Raw genomic sequence first — 21,662 nt, 5'->3', positions numbered from 1 at the left:
GAGCCTGATGGTTGAGGGGGAATAACTGTTCTTGAACCTGGTGGTGTGAGTCCTGAGGCTCCTGTACCTTCTTCTTGATAGCAGCAGTGAGAAGAGAGCATGTCCTGGGTGTGGGGGTCCCTGATGATGGATTCTGCTTTCCTATAACAATGCTCTGTGTAGATCTCATCTCTCTTTGTACCTATGCCATTACTTCTAACTCTGGACTATGGCCTCTGGCTATTTATCCTCCTCTTTAGCATACCCTTCAACCATCACGTACAATATCCTTAACCCTGACGCAAGGAAGGCAACACAACATCCTGGATGTCTGAAGTAGCTGATGCACCTGTCTATTCCCCTCACTCTCAGGTCTCCCACCACTATTGCCCTTGAACTCTTGCTGAATCCGTGACCTTCACTCTGACTGGACGCCAAAGAGATGCATTCACATACATACTAAGTTCAGTTTCATTAGATACAGGTCAATTGCTATTCCAGGATCACAAACACTGCACAACAATGATATTATCACTCTGCACTACACTGTTGTTGCAAAACAGAGTGAGACACCATTTCAGAAGGTTGGCGGTTGTGCTGGAATCAAAGGGCAGCTGTGCTACTTGGACTTAGACAGTTTCTTCAAATAATACAGTAGATTTGGCATAGGATCAGCAGCAGGTCCTCTTTGCCAAATACAGCACATGGGGTGACTGAGGAAAAGATCATGGAAATAAACATTATCTGCACTAGCAAAACAGCATAAGATTTTCAGTATTTCCTGACCATGACCTTTTTTTATTGGAACAGAAACCGATGTCACCTGTAGGTTTTCTCATACTATCAGCCCCAAATCAAATCTAATACTTGTTATGAAATGAGCTGAAAGTCAATTGAGTTTACGGCAAGTGTTTGATGCTACATTGTATAAATGCCAGACCATTCAGTCAAAAGCTTCTACACCACACCTGCCATGATGTTGCGACTAGCGATTTTAGCAAGTCTTGCCTTGCTTGGTAAGTACACTTTAATTTATTTTGCCAATCTAGAGAGTGGCTCTTCAGTAATGTCAGAGGCAGCGACAGCTATTACTGATCAGAAAATTAATAAATCTTCCAGATATGTCCAAATATATGAAAAGAACTGAATTTCTGAGGTGACAGCCACTGGTTTTGACTTTAAAGAAGCATCTAAATAAATGTGGTGTTTAAGTATTCACTTCCTGCACCACCAATAGCTGCTTGCTTGCTATTACAATAGTTACTTGCTTAGGCTAGTCTGGAGCCACTTCCCAAACCCCTGACCTCGACCACTAATAATTATCTATGGGAACTTATGAGGATTGCTGGCCCATGATTGCTCAAAACACAAGAGTGTTAGTGATGGCACTGAGAATCGCAGGTCTGCTGGGAACAGGCAAGGCTTTGAGGGTGGCGCAGTGGCATAACTAGTAGAGCTGGTGCCTCAAGCAGGGTTCGATCCTGACCTCGGGTGTTGTCTGCACGGAGTTTGCACGTGCTCCAAATGACTGCATGAATTTTCTTTCGGTGCTTCGGTTTCCACCCACGTCCCAAAGACACGCGAGTTGGTAAGTTACTGTTAATTTCCATGGTGTAGGTGCGTGGGAGATTTAATGGGAATGTATGAGAATAAAATTATGGTAGTGTAGAATTGGTGCACATTAGTGCTTGATGGTTGGCACAGACTCAGTGGGCTCTAGGCCTGCTTCTGTGCTATATGATTCTACGACTCTAATCAGAGCAAGGGCAGAGTTGTGACTTTGAATAAGGCACACGGAGACCACAGCTGTAGATGTAAACAGGTCTTTATTCAGGACAAGGAGACCTTGTGGTAAAATCTCTGATAACCCCTAATTATAGCTAGTACTTCCGAAAAATGCTTGCAAATCCTGCAGATTTCCATTCAAATTACATAATATTCTGACTCAGAAATATATCACTGCACCTTCATGAACACTCAGCCTAAATCCTGGACCTCCCTACTCAACATCACTTAGTATAAATTAGCAATCCACTCAGGGCACCAGGCGGACTGCAGCAATTCAAGAAGATGGCTCGGCTTCTCAATGCTAATTAGGGGTGGGCAATGAATTCTGACTTTGCTAGCAATGCACAGATTCCAATAAATAATTAAGTACCAGAGCACTGCCATTTCCAATACAAGCAAATCATGTGAAGCATACCCCCCAGTGGCTGAGCCAAATGCAAACTTGAAGTAATTGACACCCAAGACAGCACCTTCAGGAAATCTAGTAAATCACATCACCAACATAAGAGACACTGCTTCATCATTTCTGCCTCCAGATTGGAAATGGGTGAACACAAGAACTGCTCACCTACTGATGCACCATCAATAACTCACTCTGAGATGTAAGAAGCGAGATATCGGCTTTTATTGACTGGAAGAATGAACAACACTACATCCTGGAGAATGAGGCCGGGCTCAGGCCTCAATCGCCTTTATACAGGGGTCTGTGGGAGGAGCCACAGGAGCAGTCAGCAGGGGTCTGTGGGAGGAGCCACAGGAGCAGTCCAGACAGGATTATGTAGTTCACCACACCTACACTCCAACACAAACCCCAATGCACCATATGAAGCCCCAGTATAAATGAATCCTGACAGATTTTCTATATTTCCTGGTACCTAATCAGTCCAAATCTGCAAGTGTAGATGAGCAATTCTTGAGTTCAACCATTTCCAACCTGATATCGGAAGTGAGGCGGGACTGATGATGAATGATCTAGCTTTTGACCTGCAGGCAGAATCTAAAGTGTAAGTGCACCCTCTGCTGTCTGCAAGCTTCTTGTAGGACTGCCTCCATTTAGTTGCCAAGGGAAAGAAGTTCACAGCACAAAACTGTCCACAGTAAGTTTAAGCAGACAATCCTCTCAGATAGGGCACAAGAATGGGTAATGCAGTAGAAATGGTGCATTAAGCTTTCCTTAGGCTGGAATTGGATGATATATATGTGCTTAAGATATGGGTTTAAGGCTCAGGATTACGCAGAGCTGGGCTCCCTACACTAATAGCATTCCAGCAGCCATCATCCTAACATTGAGAGATAGCAATATTTTTTCTTAGTTTCTTTCATTTGCCTGTTTAGCTCAGCTGACTTCTTAGAACTAGAGAGGCTGGTTTTAGTGTTGTTACCTCATTGTGGATATTGTATTGCAGAAGGACATGACTATGGAGGGTCAACCCAGTAAGCACACTTATTCATATACAAAATGCTGGAGGAACTCAGCAAGTCAGGCAGCGTCTATGGAGGGGAATAAACAGTTGATGTTTCGAGCCAAGACCCTTCATCAGGACCTGATGAAGGATCTCGGTGCAAAATGTCAACTGTTATTCCCCTTCATAGATGCTGCCTGATCTGCTGAGTTCCTCCAGCATTTTGTGTGTATTGCCAGCACCTGCAGAATCTCGAGTTTACATTTATTCACATGAATTCCTGGAATAACTTAAGAACAAAGACCTTAGGATCTTGCCTTATGGGTGAACTAGATGGGAAACCAATTACCAACTTTTATTGATGCCCCATAGAAAACATCTATCAGATGCATCATGACCTAGCACGGCAACTGCTGTGCATGTGACCACAAGAAACTATAGAGCCTTGTGGACACAGCTCAGTATATCACAGGGACCAGCATCCCCTCTACAGCAACACACACAAAATGCAGGAGTCCGTGGACTTTGTCTTCGCTTCTCGCTGCCTCAGTAAAGCAGCCAACATAATCAAAGACTCCACCCACCCAAAAATTCTCTCTACTCCCCTCTCTCATTGGGCAGAAAATACAAAAGCCTGAAAGCACATACCACCAGGCTCAGGGACAGGTTCTACCTCACTGTTATCAGACTTCTGATGGACCTCTTGTAAGTTAAGATGCTCTCTTGGCCTCACTATCTACTTCGTTATGTTCTTGTACTTTGTCCTTTACCTATACTGCACTCTTTTGGCAGCTTTTACATTTTATTCTACATTGTTATAGTTTTACCTCATTCTAGCTCAATGCACCGTGTAACAATTTGATCTGTACAAACAGCATGGAAGACAAATTTTTCATTGTATCTTGGTACATGTGATAATAATAAACCAATACCAATACAAATAAATGGACTTCTTCTACAATTACTTTTTTAACCTTATACAAGAGGTGATTGATAAGTTTGTGGCCTAAGGTAGAAGGAGATGAGTTATACAGCTCTCGTTACATGCACATGCAGTTCAACTCTTTGAGTGATTATGCAGAACGTTCGAAGTTAATAACTCATCAGGGTGATTGATAAGTTCATGTTCTAAGGTAGAAGATGAGTTATTAACTTCAAATTTTCTGCATAATCACTCAAAGAGTTGAACTGCTTGTGCATGTAACGAGAGCTGTATAACTCATCTCCTTCTACCTTAGGCCACAAACTTATCAATCACCTCTCGTAGCTTAGAAGTAAGATGAAAAGAAGAGTTCCACAGTTTAATGATTTGACCTGACCTGCTCTGGGAACTATTGAAGATTGATTTTTCACAATGCTAATTGGATACCACGCCTTTTACAGATTTTACAAATACACAGAGTTTAAGACTACATAAGTTTCTCAGTAAGAATTATAATGATAACATTTCATTTTCTTAATGTATGCAGGGCTCTGTTTTGAAGATGAACGAGTCATAGGAGGGATTGAGGCACAACGCAACGCATGGCCATGGCAGGTGTGAATGATTAAACTTTTCCAGTACAACATGTCATAGGCATTCTTTAAATTCCCAGAGAAAGAAATTATTTGTATTATTAAGCCTCTTCATCAGTTTCCCCATTTTCTGAAATGCTCCCACCACAGAAAAAACATAGAAATCAATACGAACTTTGAAATAAATTTCAACTAAAATAGAAATACTGTATATGACCAAATTATTCTCATATAAAATTTCAGTGTTTTCATATCTCTGTTCATCTGTGCATCATAAAAAGTAAATAGATATCTTTAAGCAATATGTAATATTTCAATGTATCTTACAATCAGTAAGATACATTGAAATAATGATTATATGCTGACAAAAATATCCTGCATTGTTACTGAATATTCATCAGGAACAGGATTCCTAGCTGGTTACTCATCTATAACCTAAGGACTCTGAAGCAACCTACATCTCCCTTACCTCTTGGTTGATCTCCATCAATGGAGAGAAGGCTGAAGAATGGAGTTGAGGGGATTAATAAATCAGCCGTGATGGAATGGCGCAGCAGACTCAATGGGCTGAGTGGCCTAGTTCTGCTCCTATGCCTATATGGCCTTATGGTTTATCTCAGCTGAGACCAGCTTACTCAGCACAGGCCGTCTTAATTTAGATAAGCCAATATCTTCCCAAGTGCTTTTTTCTCCAACATTCTCTTGTGTTCACAGTGCCTTCTCAGGACAATTCCCGCATATCTGCATGAAAATACAATATTTCTGCAAATTCCACAGAATAGAAAGTTAACCACCAGTAACAACTCTCCTCAAAATCCACTGCTGAATAGTAACTTTACCTTTTCAAAGGTAAAGCAAATAGTAAAAAGTATTTTACTGTACTGATATGTAGACAACCATTTATAAAGACCAGAAGCAGAAATATGCTTTAGATGTAAGTGCATCATCTCGCTGTAATACATCTACCAGATGATCATAGCACTGAAATTGATGTAACTAAATTTTTCAGTGAGGAGTATAATACACCTCAAGGCAGTATATGGTAATATATTCACACTTTGAACATAAATTTTACTTTGATTTTGACTTTGAGCCAATTCAATACAGTCTATTTTGCCCAAAACTAAATGCTTATCATTTAATTCAAATTTAGGATTTTTACTTGAAGGATTTAATATTTTTTGACTTAGGACTATTTTCACACAGATTTTCTGCATTAATATTTAAGCTCTATGTGCTTTGAAATATGATTTTTACATACAGGTACTCCACCCTTTTATCTCTTTAACAGGTTTCCCTTCAAGGTTACGCTGGTTACTGGTACCACACCTGCGGAGGGACTTTAATTCGCCAGAGATGGGTGCTGACTGCTGCCCACTGTGTAGACAGGTGAATGGTTTTGATTGGCATGATTTGTCTCTGACACCTATTCTCTGAGTTCAGTCTGAACCATTGCCAGTGGAGAAAAGCTAGTCAAAGCGAAAAGAACAACATAACCCAAAACCCCTTTAAACATTTCTGAATGTTGAGAACGTGCAAGCACTACTTACAACATAGGATACAGTAAATTTCAAGGGAGCACAGGAATTATTACTGGTGAGCCAGTCCAAACCATCAGGATTTCCAAATAATTGGATAGTCGGTTATCAAATTTTACTACATTACAAGAAACAACCAAACATTATGGCGTAAAATACTGGAAAATACCATGCACTAATATGACTCCTGTAAGTTTTAACTTCTGATTATAATTGTAATTTCAACTCATACTTTTTTCTAGCTCAGACTCTAAACACAACTCAATCTGACCATCAAAGAAGCTATTTTTCCACTGTACAGGTATTTAGCTCTGTCCATAGTTTCTTTGCAGACCACCCTTTAAATTTAAGTATTATTCTCCACACCACTCACCCAAGCAATCAATCAGAGAAGTCTGTTCCTGTTCATAAAAGTGATAAATTGTGCCTACAGATTCCTCGCAAGTAAAGACTTGCCCTCAACCCTCCATATTTTATAATACAAAAAAATCATTATCCACCCCTGATTTTGATTGTATCAGCTTTATCTTAATCTTGTCAATCTGTTACAAATCTGTGAAATGGTTCTTTTTCAATCCAGTGTCAGTAAATTTGTCTATTAGTCTCTCAAAGGAAGGTAATTGCATTGAATGTTTTGACCACTATCACATTGAGATGTCCTGATGATAAAAACTCTGGGATTATTGGTATTTTGAAAAGTTCATCCAGCAAGTAGTTGAGCCTTAATAGTTACAAAAGCTTTTGGAGGTGAATCCAGACCTTGCAGAAACATGGGTGTTCTTTGTGGAATTATAAATTTCAAGGTGAGTCAGACTACAATAGTTCAAAGGAGACCATTTCCTTTAGCTAATGCCTATTTTAAAAGTTCGGTTAAAAAGCCCATTGTTTCCTTGGAACTTGCTGAAATATGAAGCTTTGTCAATTTTTACATATTTTGTTGGTTTATTTTGAGTTAAATGTATTCTTGCTGAAGGTTTGCCTGCACACTCTGACAAATTAGCAGCAAGACTACTTTGAATGGCTAACATTTCCAAGTCTGTGTGGGTTTCACTACATTTTGTGAAAATATTCTCAAACTTTTTTACCTTTGTGGTTTTGAAATCTGAGTGCTTTGTCTTCTTTTTTTTGAAGCATTTGATTCTTCCGTCCCCCCCCACCCCACTTTCTCCAGTTCATTGCCTTTCCAGTCTGACTGTCCTGAATACTTCACAAGAACCATGAGAAATGGCCATTCAGCTTTCAAGTTCATTCTTTCCACAGACATGTACTCCCTGAATAAAAATCTTACAGACTTCCAATAGAAATCTTGAGGGATTTATGCACGGGGGGAGAGTGTACGAATTTTCAGTAATCTATCCCATAAAACAAGGATGCTTATTTACCATCTCCAAGAAAGTTTTAATCAATAACTTGTCATGCTTTCCAGCAAAATATACTGAAAAGCCTTTGTGATTGAGAACTAAATAAAATCAGTTTCTTAAAAAAAGCAAAGAAAATTGAAACATGGTTGCCCACCGTTATCAACGAGTAGCGATGTGCCAGCAAAATCACAGAGGTGCCAGTATCGAGCTACCTTACCCAATTCTTCTTCAGTGATCTTGACCATCGTTTTGACAAGCAAGAAATATCTAATTAAGAGACTTTGCTTGAAATTTAGGCTGGAATGGTGGGGCATAGGGAGTCAAGTCAGTTCCAACCAAGGATGTGAAGGACTATGCAATGTGTCTATGCATAAGTGACATAATTGCTAGACTCTGCATGATCATGTCAAGTAACCATGTGTTACTTGCAGGGTCAAGCTTTAAAGCGTTATTTCCCATTACGGTGACGGCCCAGTGGCAATTCGCAACATTATCTGCAACTTCAAACAAATGATTTGGTGCAACTTGGCTTCAAGCGGCTGGTTGGAATAGATACAGGTACCAAGTGTCTCAAACAGAATACAGGATACACTGCAAAGATTGGTGGGTTTGGGCTTGATATATAATGCCCTGACTATAACAATAAACATATTGATGAGGATTCCATGCCTTGATTCAGTGGCAAACTCCATGTGATTGGCTCAGAAAAAGACGGGGCCTTTATTTTATGCAGAAGCAGGCCTCCATCATCCAGTTAAAGCCTAGTTCTGCACTGAGAAACATGCTATTTCTTCAGTGCAGATGAGTTCTTAGTTGTTGCAGCCAGATAATCAAACATGATGTGCACATCGATTGACATCGGTACTTTACACCCAGCAATTCTCCACAAAAGCACATCAAATACACGAACGATTATGATCGAATTTATCATTGCATCCTATTGGAAATACCATAGATTTTAAGAAATGTTATAAATTTTAATAATTCTTCATTTAAAAACTATTGCATTATACATCAAAGCTATAGCCTAACAACAGAATTTATGGGCTTTGTTAAATGAAGCTTTCCATATTACCTGTCTACCTTTGCCAATCCCTTTTGTCTGAAGTGACTTTTTATTTGTTTATCAACAGGGCAGGTATATCATACCGTGTAGTCTTGGGTGATCACAACATTTATGAGGATGACAAAACTGAGCAGTATATTTTCGTACAAGGTATCATCATCCATGAAGGCTGGAATGGGGATCTTGCAGTTGGGTATGTAATAATGTTATATTTGAGCTAAAATGAGTACTGTGCTGATATCAAAATCGTTTTAAAATCTAGTCTATTACTGCCATTACTTTAGGAAAGATTACAATCTCATAAATACACCATAACTTAATGATAACATTGGTAAAAGGAAATATATATGTCCATGGTAGCGTAGCAGTTAGCACATTGTTTTATAGTGCCAGTGATCACCGATTCTCATCACTGTCTGCCTGTTCTCCCCATGACCATGTGAGTTTCCTCTGTATGCTCCGGTTTCCTCCCACATCCCAAAGATGTACGGTTAGGGTTACAGTTAGTGAGTTGTGGACACCGGAAGTGTGGTGTACTTGCGGACTGCCCCCAGCACAATCCTTGCTGATTTGATTTGACGCAAAGAATGCATTTCACCGTACGTTTTGATGTATATCTGACAAATAAAGCCAAACTTCCTTTCAAAGCTTTCTTTCTTTCACACATAGATTGTTCAGTACTGTTCACTAGTTATACAGGCATACGGGTTCCATATTTTACATCAGTGCCACTGCTGATACAGAGAGTTTCTCCGTGTGTGTGTATGTCCTTTAAACAGAACATACATACTTTTATTTACACTGAAAGAGCCTGCCGATGCTGATCACTTACACTGATCATCGATACTTTTACTGAATCACATGACAGTGATATGGTCTTGCATTCAGCATACACAAGACAAAGGTTCTTTACTAATCTGCCCCCATTGCATCAGTGTTCAGGATGACAACATGGAAAATAATGGAGCACTTCCCACATCTCAGGAGCTACCTCTCTGCGAGGAGAGTCATTGATGATGAAATTTGCTACTGTCTTCAGTGCACCAGAACAACGTTTGGTCAATTGAGGAAAAGGGTATTTGGAGATCAAGATAACAGACCTGGCAGAAACTCGTAGTCTGTTGAGCAGCAGTGACTCCTGACTCTCCTAGATGTTACTGCAGCCATCTTAAGACACTGGAAAGACACCGCCTGCACTATCTTTGTAAAATCCTCCAAATTCACTGGAAGGATAAATTACAGCTATATAGGACCCTGATCAGAACCCACTTGGAGTACTGTGCTTAGTTCTGGTCGCCTCACTACAGGAAGGATGTGGAAACCATAGAAAGGGTACGGAGGAGATTTACAAGGATGTTGCCTGGATTGGGGAGCATGCCTTAAAAGAATAGGTTGAGTGAACGTGGCCTTTTCTCCTTGGAGCGACAAAGGTTGAGAGGTGACCTGATAGAGGTGTATAAGATGATGAGAGGCATTGATCATGTGGATAGTCAGAGGCTTTTTCCCAGGGCTGAAATGGCTAACATGAGAGGGCACTGTTTTAATTTGCTTGGAAGTAGGTACAAAGGAGATATCAGGAGTAAGTTTTTTTATGCAGAGAGTGGTGAGTGCGTGGAATGGGCTGCCAGTGACGGTGGTGAAGGCGGATACGATAGGGTCTTTTAAGAGACTCCTGGACAGGTACATAGAGCTTAGAAAAATAGAGGGCTATGGGCAACCCTAGGTAAATTCTAAAGTAAGGACATGTTTGGCACGGCATTGTGGGCCGAAGGGACTGTATTGTGCTATAGGTTTTCTAACCAATGTTAGTATCCTCTCTGAGGGCAATATTTCCAGTAATAAGATCCTAGTTACACTCAATAAGCTACAGTACGTCTCATCGCTTATATGCTCAACACCACATTCCCAAAATATTTTGAAATGCAATATTCCCATTGACTGCTGTGAGTCTGTATTCCATGGCCAATCAAAATAGAGAAGGTAGTATTGAGAGGCTTGAGTCCATGCATAGGGAGGCACATGGGAGCCCCATGTAAACGGCAGAAGAAGCAGACCAGCTCATGAACTATCAACCTACACACACCATCAGCCACTACCTGCCCCATCGGTAGCAGAGACTGTGGTTCACACATTGGCCTCATTAGCCACCTCAGAACCTATAAACCAGAGTGGGTGTAAGTTATCCTTGATCCTAAGGAGTTGCCTATGAAGAAGATGCTGGTACATAGTAACAGAAGCTGACTACAGTTTGATGATCAATATTCAAGAAAGGAGGGGTGAACAACAAACACTAAAACTGAGCGTAATCTTGATTTTTGGACCTCACATAACACTGTAAAGACCGAACTGTACTAGATGATGAGATGATGCCTTAAGATAATTTGTAATATGATTTTAAAAGTACAATATAGACACTCATGCAAAAAACACTTTTATAATAGGAATGACATTGCACTGCTCTACCTGGAGCGTGATGCTATCCTAAACAAATATGTCCAGCTTGGAAAATTGCCAAGTGAAGGTGCGACTTTACCAAATGGCTACAAATGTTACGTCACTGGCTGGGGCTACACACGAAGTAAGTAATTTGGGAATCATATGCACTTGCGTATCTTTTAGGTATTTATAGATGGGTGGCATATGGTTGGTATGAACTTGATGGGCTGAAGGGACATTTTTCTGTGCTGTATTTCTATATGATTCTATCATAAAACTTTATCAGAAAACAAATGCACCTTGAAATGCAAATAATGACCAGGGTTTTCATTTTCACCAAAATGGGTAATCTGCCCATAGGAAGGATTTTGAATCTTGTGGACTTTGTGGCCTACTGACCTCTCCCATGGTGTTAGCATGAGGATTCATGGAGAATGGCCTTAATAGGCCTTAGAGTAGTACAGAGTGGTCAACATCTCTGTACTATTCTGTTGGCAATTGATATCACACAGACTTTGTTGCTTTTTAAAATACAACAGGCCTTCCTTTTCTCATAGTTACACTTAAACAGAGACCTCTCATGCCCAGCAATGCCATAACATGAACAAAAAACAGAGCAACACTGTTATGGTCATGTCATGATTACATTAGTGGACTTTTGAAACATTCTGACTGTTAAAAGGCCTGAACAAATTAGATACGACAAAGGTATTTCCCATGGTAGGGGAGTCTAAGACAAGAGGGCACGACTTCAGGATTGAAGGACGTCCATTTAGAACAGAGATGCGGAGAAATTACTTTAGTCAGAGGGTGGTAAATCTGTGGAATTTGTTGCCATGAACGGCTGTGGAGGCCAAGTCATTGGGTGTATTTAAGGCAGAGATAGACAATAGACAATAGACAGTAGGTGCAGGAGTAGGCCATTTGGCCCTTCTAGCCAGCACCGCCGTTCACTGTGATCATGGCTGATCATACACAATCAGTACCCCGTTCCTGCCCTCTCCCCATATCCTTTGACCCCGCTATCTATAAGAGCTCTATCTAACTCTCTCTTGAATGCATCCAGAGACTTGGCCTCCACTGCCTTCTGGGGCAGAGCATTCCACATATCCACCACTCTCTGGGTGAAAAAGTTTTTCCGCATCTCTGTTCTAAAAGGCCTACCCCTTATTCTTAAACTGTGGCCTCTAGTTCTGGACTCACCCATCAGCGGAAACATGCTTCCTGCCTCCAGTGTGTCCAATCCCTTAATAATCTTATATGTTTCAATCAGATCCCCTCTCATCCTTCTAAATTCCAGTGTATACAAGCCCAGTCACTCCAATCTTTCAACATATGACAGTCCCGCCATTCCGGGAATTAACCTTATGAACCTACGCTGCACTCCCTCAATAGCAAGAATGTCCTTCCTCAAATTTGGAGACCAAAACTGCACACAATACTCCAGGTGGGGTCTCACCAGGGCCCTGTACAGCTGCAGAAGGACCTCTTTACTCCTATACTCAATTCCTCTTGTTGTAAAAGCCAGCACGCCATTAGCTTTCTTCACTGCCTGCTGTACCTGCATGCTTGCTTTCATTGACTGATGTACAAGAACACCTAGATCTCGTACTTCCCCTTTTCCTAACTTGACTCCATTTAGATAGTAATCTGCCTTCCTGTTCTTGCCACCAAAGTGGATAACCTCACATTTATCCACATTAAACTGCATCTGCCATACATTTGCCCACTCACCCAACCTGTCCAAGTCACCCTGCATTCTCATAACATCCTCCTGACATTTCACACTGCCACCCAGCTTTGTGTCATCAGCAAACTTGCTAATGTTACTTTTAATCCTTTCATCTAAATCATTAATGTATATTGTAAACAGCTGCGGTCCCAGCACCGAACCTTGTGGTACCCCACTGGTCACAGCCTGCCATTCCGAAAGGGACCTGTTAATCACTACTCTTTGTTTCCTGTCAGCCAGCCAATTTTCAATCCATGTCAGTACTCTGCCCCCAATACCATGTGCCCTAATTTTGCCCACTAATCTCCTATGTGGGACTTTATCAAAAGCTTTCTGGAAGTCCAGGTACGCTACATCCACTGGCTCTCCCTTGTCCATTTTCATAGTTACATCCTCAAAAAACTCCAGAAGATTAGTCAAGCATGATTTTCCCTTCATAAATCCATGCTGACTTGGACTGATCCTTCTACTGCTATCCAAATGTGTCATAATTTCCTCTTTTATAATTGACTCCAGCATCTTTCCCACCACTGACGTCAGGCTAACTGGTCTATAATTCCCTGTTTTCTCTCTCCCTCCTTTCTTGAAAAGTGGGACAACATTAGCCACCCTCCAATCAGCAGGAACTGTTCCTGAATCTATAGAACATTGGAAAATTATTACCAATGCGTCCACAATTTCTAGAGCCACCTCTTTAAGTACCCTGGGATGCAGACCATCAGGTCCCGGGGACTTATCAGCCTTCCGACTCAACAGTCTATCCAACACCGTTTCTTGCCTAATATAAATTTCCTTCAGTTCATCCTTTACCCTAGTTCCTTTGGCCTAGGGTAAAATATTCTCTTTTATTACAACTGGGAGATTGTGTCTTCCCTAGTGAAGACAGATCCAAAGTACTTGTTCAACTCATCTGCCATTTCCTTGTTCTCCATAATAAATTCATCCGTTTCTGTCTTCAATGGCCCAATTTTGGTCTTAACTATTTTTTTGCTATTCACATACCTAAAGAAGCTTTTACTATCCTCCTTTATATTCTTGGCTAGTTTACCTTCGTACCTCATTTTTTCTTGGCGCATTGCCTTTTTTGTTATCTTCTGTTGCTCTTTAAAAGCTTCCCAGTCCTCCGGTTTCCCGCTCATCTTTGCTATGTTATACTTCTTCTCTTTTATTTTTATACTGCCCTTTACTTCCCTCATCAGCCACGGCCGCCCCTTACTCCCCTTAGGATCTTTCTTCCTCTTTGGAATGAACCGTTCCTGCACCTTCTGCATTATTCCCAGAAATACCTGCCATTTTTGTTCCACTGTCTTCCCTGCTAGGGTATTGTTCCATTGAACTTTGGCCAGCTCCTCCCTCATAGCTCCATAGTTCCCTTTGTTCAAATGTAATACTGACACATCCGATTTTCCCTTCTCCTTCTCAAATTGTAGGTTAAAACATATCATATTATGGTCACTACCTGCTAATGGTTCTTTTACCTCAAGGTCCCTGATCAAATCCGGTTCATTGCACAACACTAAATCTAGAATTGCCTTCTCCCTGGTAGGCTCCAGTACAAGCTGTTCTAAGAATCCATCTCGGAGGCACTCCACAAACTCCTTTTCTTGGGGTCCAGTACCATTCTGATTCTCCCAGTCTACCTGCATGTTGAAATCCCCCATGACAACTGTATCATTACCTTTGCGACATGCCAATTTTAACTCTTCATTCAACTTACACCCTACATCCAGACTGCTGTTTGGGGGCCTGTAGATAACTCCCATTAGGGTCTTTCTACCCTTAGAATTTCTCAGTTCTATCCATACTGACTCTACATCCCCAGATTCTATGTCCCCCCTCGCAAGGGACTGAATATCATTCCTCACCAACAGAGCCACCCCACCCCCTCTGCCAGTCAGTCTGTCCTTTCGATAAGATGTATACCTTGAATATTCATTTCCCAGGCCCTGTCCGCTTGAAGCCATGTCTCGGTTATTCCCACAACATCGTACTTGCCAATTTCCAACTGAGCCTCAAGCTCATCTACTTTATTCCTTATACTTTGTGCATTCATATATAATACTTTTAATTCGGTACTCCCCTCTCCTTTCATATCAATTCCTATTTCACTTGGCCATACTGTATGATCTCTTCTTGAGCTTTCTACTCCATTGATCCTGTTGTCCTTTTTAACTTTTCTTATTTTCACTTTCCCTTTAACTCCATCCTTATATTTCCAGTTCATCCCCTCCCCCCCACTACTTAGTTTAAACACATCCATGTTGCAGTGGCAAACCCGTCTGCCAGAATGCTGGTCCTCCGCCTATTAAGGTGCAACCCATCCCTTTTGTACAATTCATCCCTACCCCAAAACAGATCTCAGTGGTCCAAGAATGTAAATCCTTGCTTCCTGCACCAGTTCCTCAGCCACACACTCAGATCCATTATCTCCCTGTTCCTGCCCTCTCCAGCATGAGGAACTGGAAGCAAACCAGAAATAACCACCCTGGAAGTCCTGCTTTTCAGCCTTCTTCCGAGTTCTCTGAAGTCCCGCTGCAGAATGTCCTTCCTCTTCTTCCCGATGTCATTTGTGCCGACATGCACTACCACTTCCGGCTGTTCACCTTCACCCTTGAGGATTCCCTGCAATCAGTCCGTGATGTTCTGGATCCTAGCACCAGGGAGGCAACACACCATCCTTAAATCTCGCCTGTTGCCGCAGAAACCCCTTTCCGTACCTCTTACTATGGAGTCCCCTACTACCCCTACTATAGATAGGTTCTTGATTAGCCAGGGCATCAAAGGGGAGAAGGCAGGGGAGTAGGGATGACTGTAAGAATTGGATCAGCCCATGATTGAATGGTGGAGCAGACTTGATGGGCCGAATGGCCTACTTCTGCTCCTATATCTTATGGACTAAGTATCCAGAGACCTGGATTATTGATCTGAAGAATTGAGTTCAAATCCCATAACAACAATTGAGTATTCTAATTTAATTAATTAAATATCTGGAATGAAATATTAGTAACAGAAATGGTGAGCATGAAACTACTAAAATTTTAGAATATAGTACAGTACAGTACATTGTGGCCCTTCAGCCCACAATGTCTGTACTACAATACCAAGCGGAATTATTCCCATCTGCCTCCACATAATCCATATCCTTCTAGTCCCTGACTTTCATGTACTTATCTAAAAGCCTCTTATTGTGCCAGCTTCTACCACCTCCCCAGACACCTACCACTCAGTGTAACAATACTTGCCCTGCACATCGTTAAACTCTCCTACTTTCACCCTAAAGCAGTGCTCTCTAATATTTGACATTTCTACCCTGGGAAAAAGATTCCATCTACCCCATGTATGCTTCTCATAAACTCTTGTCTCCGCTCAACCCCTGAGGCTCCAGAGAAAACAATCCAACTTTGTCCAAACTCTCCTTATATCTAAAATACTCCATTGCACCCTCTCCAAAACCTCCACATCCTTCCTGTAATGAGGCAACAGAACTGTGCACAATATTCCAAAAAGAACCTAACCAAAGTCACACAACAGGACTTCTGGCCTCTTATACTCAATGCCCCACCCCCACTAACGCCTTCTTTACCACACTATCGACTTGTGTTGCCACTTTCAATGAGCTATAGACTTGGAGTCCTGGATCCCTCTGCACATCAATGGGTCTGCATTTAGTGTATGCATTCCTCATGCATTTGATCTCTCAAAGTACAACACCTCACAGATGCTAGGATTAAACTCCATCTGCCATTTTTCCACACATACATGCAACTGATTTGTAGCCTTTGATATTATCCACAACTCTACTAACTTTTGTGTCTTCTGCAATCTTACTAAATCAGCCCATTTACATTTGTGTCCAAGCCATTTATACATTCTTACAAATAACAGTGGCCCCAGCACTGATCCCCGCAGACCACTAGTCACAGACCTCCAGTCAGAATAACACCCTTCCACTGCTACACTCTGCCTTCTGTGGTCACACCAATTTTTACTCTAATGTAATTAAAAATCCATCTGGGTTTTATATCCTTTAACTAAGGTACAAGATAATGAGTGAAAACCATCAAATGGCCTTCAATCTACTTTCGATATTCTCATAGACAAAAGGGCAATCGGGTACAAGATTACTATCTAAAATATTATGTGGACTATAATAATGATTGATAAAAAATGTAACAGTAACACAGGATTTCTTCTTGCGATACAGACAATGGAGTAGTTAGTTCTACTCTTCAAGAAGCTCCTATCCTGGTTGTTTCCTATGACGTATGTTCACAGCCTGAATGGTGGGGTAACTATGTCACACAAAAAATGGTGTGTGCTGGAGGTGATGGCATCATTGCTGGTTGTCAGGTAATAACCCTAGGTACTCTGAAGACATTGGCAATTTTGATTACTATGATTGCAATGGAAAGCCTCTATGCTAAAGCTGCATTTATTCTTTTCTACTCAATTTTCATTTTCCTGGGGGATTTTTTCGCAACACACGGACATGAGGATGTTCAGGACTGGAAAAGACTATTATGGCCCATCCAGCAAGTCCTAAAGCTTAGACAACACCTTGCACACCCCTATCTCTCATCAACTTCCCTTATTAAATATTTCACCATCTTCCTCTTGTTGTTACTGACACCGATTTCCCAATTGTTTCTTCAAAGAGCTTGACATTGTTCAGTAGTCACACAGTTGTCTCTGAATATCATGGGCTCCAACTGCACTCCAGCGACTTGAACAATAATTGAGACTAGTGGCTAGTGTCGCACTAAAAGAGTGGCACACTCTTGGAGATACCCTCTTTCTGCTCAGCCATTAAAATGAGGCATTGCTGCCTTCATAGATGGACGTAAAAAATCCTTTGACTGTTTTGAAAAGGTGCAGGGGAATTCTCCGCGGTGTTCTGCAGTAATACTTATGTTGACATCAACATAATTGAAACAAATTACCCTGGTCAATATCATAATTCTGTTTTTATGTGCAAGTTAGCTGGAAGATACTTCAGGATTCTTTGAGGATATGAAAAGGCCTACGTAAATGTAATGTTTGCGTTATTTCCTGTATTGTCCTCCTCTTGCTGTCAGCAAGCACTATTTCTTGTCATGTATTGCTCCTTCTTTCACTTCTATTTTCTTTTCAAATGTTTCTCAATACTATTCTCTCCTTCTCTGTTCCTTCCTCTTCTATTTTCTATAATTCTGTTTCTCTTTGCTTTCAATTCTCTTTATAAAATTAAATACTGCAATATCTTTTATAAATGAGTATGACTGATTCAAAATAACTGTTTTACCGATTTTCCTCAAAGGGAGATTCTGGTGGCCCCCTAAATTGTCAGCATGGCGGCACATACTATATCCACGGAGCCACTAGCTTTGTAGCTGCAGCAGGATGTGACACGTACATGAAACCAACGGTCTGGACCCGTGTCTCATCTTATATCAGCTGGATCAATAACGTATGTTTACTTTTGTGGTTATGATAGATGTTTGAAGCGGAACACAAATATAATTTCAGACTACTTGTATCATGTAGGAACTTGGAGAAACAAGTAATTAACTTTTATTGACAATAATGCATTTAATTGCATAACAGTGCTGACATTTTGAAAAAGTTCAACCAAGCTAAAACTGTTTTGTTATTGATTTTCATTTGTACTCAGTGGTTGAGGCTTCCCGCTTAAGTGTCCTACAATAAGAAGCCAGAACTGATGGATTCCAGTTGCCCTGATACGGTTTCTCCATGACCGCAATGTCCTGGGGAAACCTTTCACCGTGCTCGTCACTGACAGTGCCAAGATTTGCAGGGAAGAAGTCTAAATGTGAATGCAGAAATTGAATCTTTAGTGACATGTTGCACTTCATGGTTTTGTATGCTTAAACCAGCTGCGCAGTTTGGTGCTCTGTAGTTGCTCGGGAAACTTTCAACAACGTCCTTGAATGCCTTCCATGGGATTTTCTCCGGTCCCACTAGAAATTCTTCAAATTGTCTGTCATTGATGATCTGTTTGATTTGTAGGACAACAAAGATGCCTTCCTTAATCTTGGCATTAGTTATTCTGACTTGAATTATGAATTGAAATAACAAACATGGGCGATTTTTAAAATACAGTATGGTGCATGATAGGGAAATTTCATGATGATTTTCATGATCAGCAGTCCAAAATTCATAAGATACACCCAAAAGTATTCAGGAAGCAAAATCTTTGTTATCCAGTGTTATCCAATTATTTAAATCTGGACTTTCTTCCAAAGAAGGAAATGGATTGGTGGAGATGCAGAGATGCTAATTAACACAATAACCACATGCAAACAAGAGAAATACAGCTTCTAATAAAATTGCTACTAACACGAAACATAGAGTAAAAACTGAGTAAAATCTCTTGAGAGGAGAGTATGTATCTTCTGTTGAAGTTACAGTGGGGGTTTGGAAGATACCTGTGGAAATTCTACCGACCTCCATCTTACCCAACACATTCCTGTTCAGACTCAATTCTAATCAGTTCAGAAAAAATAATGACAATTATGTTTGATTTTGCAGAAAATCGCTTTTTATTAAAAGCTGAATTACAGTGGACAACATGCAACTTACAACAGATACATTTAATTCCACTAATTGGATCAAGAAACAGCAAGAAAACAAAAAATAAATAAAATGCATTATATTCTACCTGTTTGTTGTCTTGTGATGTTAATACATAACTTATAAAAAGAAAACATGGTGCTCTCCACTCAATGAAAGACATCCTCTTTGTTCTATTCCTATTTCTCCTTTTCTGTGACCTATAACATGCTTCTTTTCAAACTTTTAACTCTGATGAAATTTTATTGACCTGAAATGTTAGCTGTTTCACTCTCCACAGGTGCTGCCTAACCTGTTAAGTATTTCCAGCATTTTCTGTTTTTATTTCACATTTCTAACATCTACAGAAATGCTTTTCACTCTATTACTTTAATACTCTAATACTTTAAATGAAAACAATCACAAAAGTGAGATGCCTTTCTGTGACAATAACCAAACAATCCTGAATGGCTCATATGAATGTGAATGTACTTATTTTTGGTCAAGAATGCGGTATCAAAACCAATTATGGAGGCTGAGAGCATCTGTCTCACTTTCAATTGTAAATTGAGGTTCTGCGCTCAATTACTTGCTGCTTTGGCCAACGTTATTGAATGGCTGTGTAAAAAGGGAGAATTTCAGCCCAACTTTGACAGTGGTCTAATTATTGGAATTATTCTGAGGGACAGTGTAAATTATCCTCAATTGGAAAGATTAATGAAGTGCAGACAGTGTGTCATGTTTGATTAATAAATTAACTTTTTAGGGAATAAGGAGAATCAAAGGGTATAGTATATGTGATATAATCAACATTTTATTTAGCAAGGCCGTTGACAAATTCTTCGTAGACTCAGCAGGCTGGGCAGTGAAAGTTAATGGGATCCAAGGGAAATGACAAGTTGGATCCAAAGTTGGCTCAGTGCCAGAAAGCAAAGGATCATTCCAGTAGGTATTTAAGTGGCTGAAGGGCTGTTGGCACTGAGGTTCCATAAGGTTGGCGCTCAGGCCTTTGATTCTCGTGGCATATATTGATGATTTAAACTTAACTACAAGAGCCATGAAGTCCGCAGAGGGTAAAAATGTGGCAGAGGTGTTGATATTGGGAAAGAAAGCTGAAGATTACAAGAAGGTATCAATGCACTTGTCAGGTGGGTAGAAAAGTTTAGTTCATAAAAATGTGAAGTAATGCATTTTGAGTGGGCAAATGTGGCTGCAGAACATGCAATAAATACACAGGTGCTGCCATGTGTGGAAAAATATAGAGCCCTTGAAGTGTATCTCCACAAACCCCTGAAATTATTAGGGCAGGTAAATAAGATGGTAAATATAAAGGCACATGGGATACTTTCCTTTATCAGGTATGTCAAGTATACAGTCCTGGTTCACTTGGTGCCACTCTTAGCAAGGTTCAGCAACTTCAGTACAAAGTCTAGTTAACAATCCAGAGAGTGCTGCACAGTCTTTTAGACGAGACAGTAAATCAAGGCCTTGCCTTCTTTCATTATTGAATGTGAAAAAAAACCCATACCATTATTTCAAAATAATACATAAATGCAGTGTCCTGGCCAGTATCTGTAACCTTTCACCCACCATACTGTGCACAAACTCACTGGTGAGTTTCCTACTTTACATGTGCCAGGCAACAACATCCTGGCCATCTGTGCTGATGATGATTGTGGAGGAGATGTTGATGCCAATCTGAACTGACTGAGGTCTACAAGTGAGGAAATCAAGGATCCAGTTGCACAAGGAGGTATTGAGACCTAGGTCCCACCAGGCCTTCATTGTTGCTGGTCCTAAAGCCTGGAATTCCCTGCCCAACGAAACTGAGGGAGCAGCTTCATGGGGAGGATGCAATACTCATCACTACCCTCTGGAGGAAAAGTAGGGGTGGCCAATAAATGGTAGCCTTGCCCATAACATTAGGATCCTGAAAATCAATGTTTTAAAAACTCCCCAATCTTGACTACATAGCATCAAATTCACCCTGTGCCAGCACATTACTGAATCAGTTAAAATACTTCTCGAATATCAAGAGGTGAACAAACTAGTCAACAGTATAACTGAACTCACGAAAATAGGAGCCTACAGATTCAGTGAGACAAAGTACTTAAATTTCTGCTTTCCTATTGAGAATATTTGAATCATATGTGTTGTTCACTTCATGAAGAAAACAAAGTACTTGAAAAAAGAAATTTAGTTCCAGTAGTTAGGAACTAAAAAAAAAAAAATCAATATTTGGCACTAGGACTAACTGACCTTTAATTATGGACTGCTGTTGTAAACCGTTCAAGA

The 21,662-nt window shown here is 40.6% G+C and overlaps 1 protein-coding gene across 1 annotated transcript; it reads left to right on the top strand.

Moving 5' to 3' along the window:
* The first annotated feature begins 895 nt into the window (after positions 1-895).
* Positions 896-19,474, top strand: LOC140741107 (chymotrypsin-like elastase family member 1). The gene is made up of 8 exons (XM_073070866.1): positions 896-995; positions 4,640-4,707; positions 5,977-6,074; positions 8,718-8,843; positions 11,092-11,228; positions 17,023-17,168; positions 18,115-18,264; positions 19,347-19,474. Exons 1-8 carry the CDS (start codon positions 911-913, stop codon positions 19,362-19,364), a joined length of 828 nt encoding a protein of 275 aa, XP_072926967.1. The 5' UTR covers positions 896-910; the 3' UTR covers positions 19,365-19,474.
* The last annotated feature ends 2,188 nt before the right edge of the window (positions 19,475-21,662 follow it).

Source organism: Hemitrygon akajei, chromosome 18 (assembly GCF_048418815.1).
Source record: "Hemitrygon akajei chromosome 18, sHemAka1.3, whole genome shotgun sequence".
In the NCBI taxonomy this organism is placed as follows: Eukaryota; Metazoa; Chordata; class Chondrichthyes; order Myliobatiformes; family Dasyatidae; genus Hemitrygon; species Hemitrygon akajei.
Note: the sequence above shows the minus strand (reverse complement) of the source record. Positions and strands in the feature narration are given on the sequence as shown.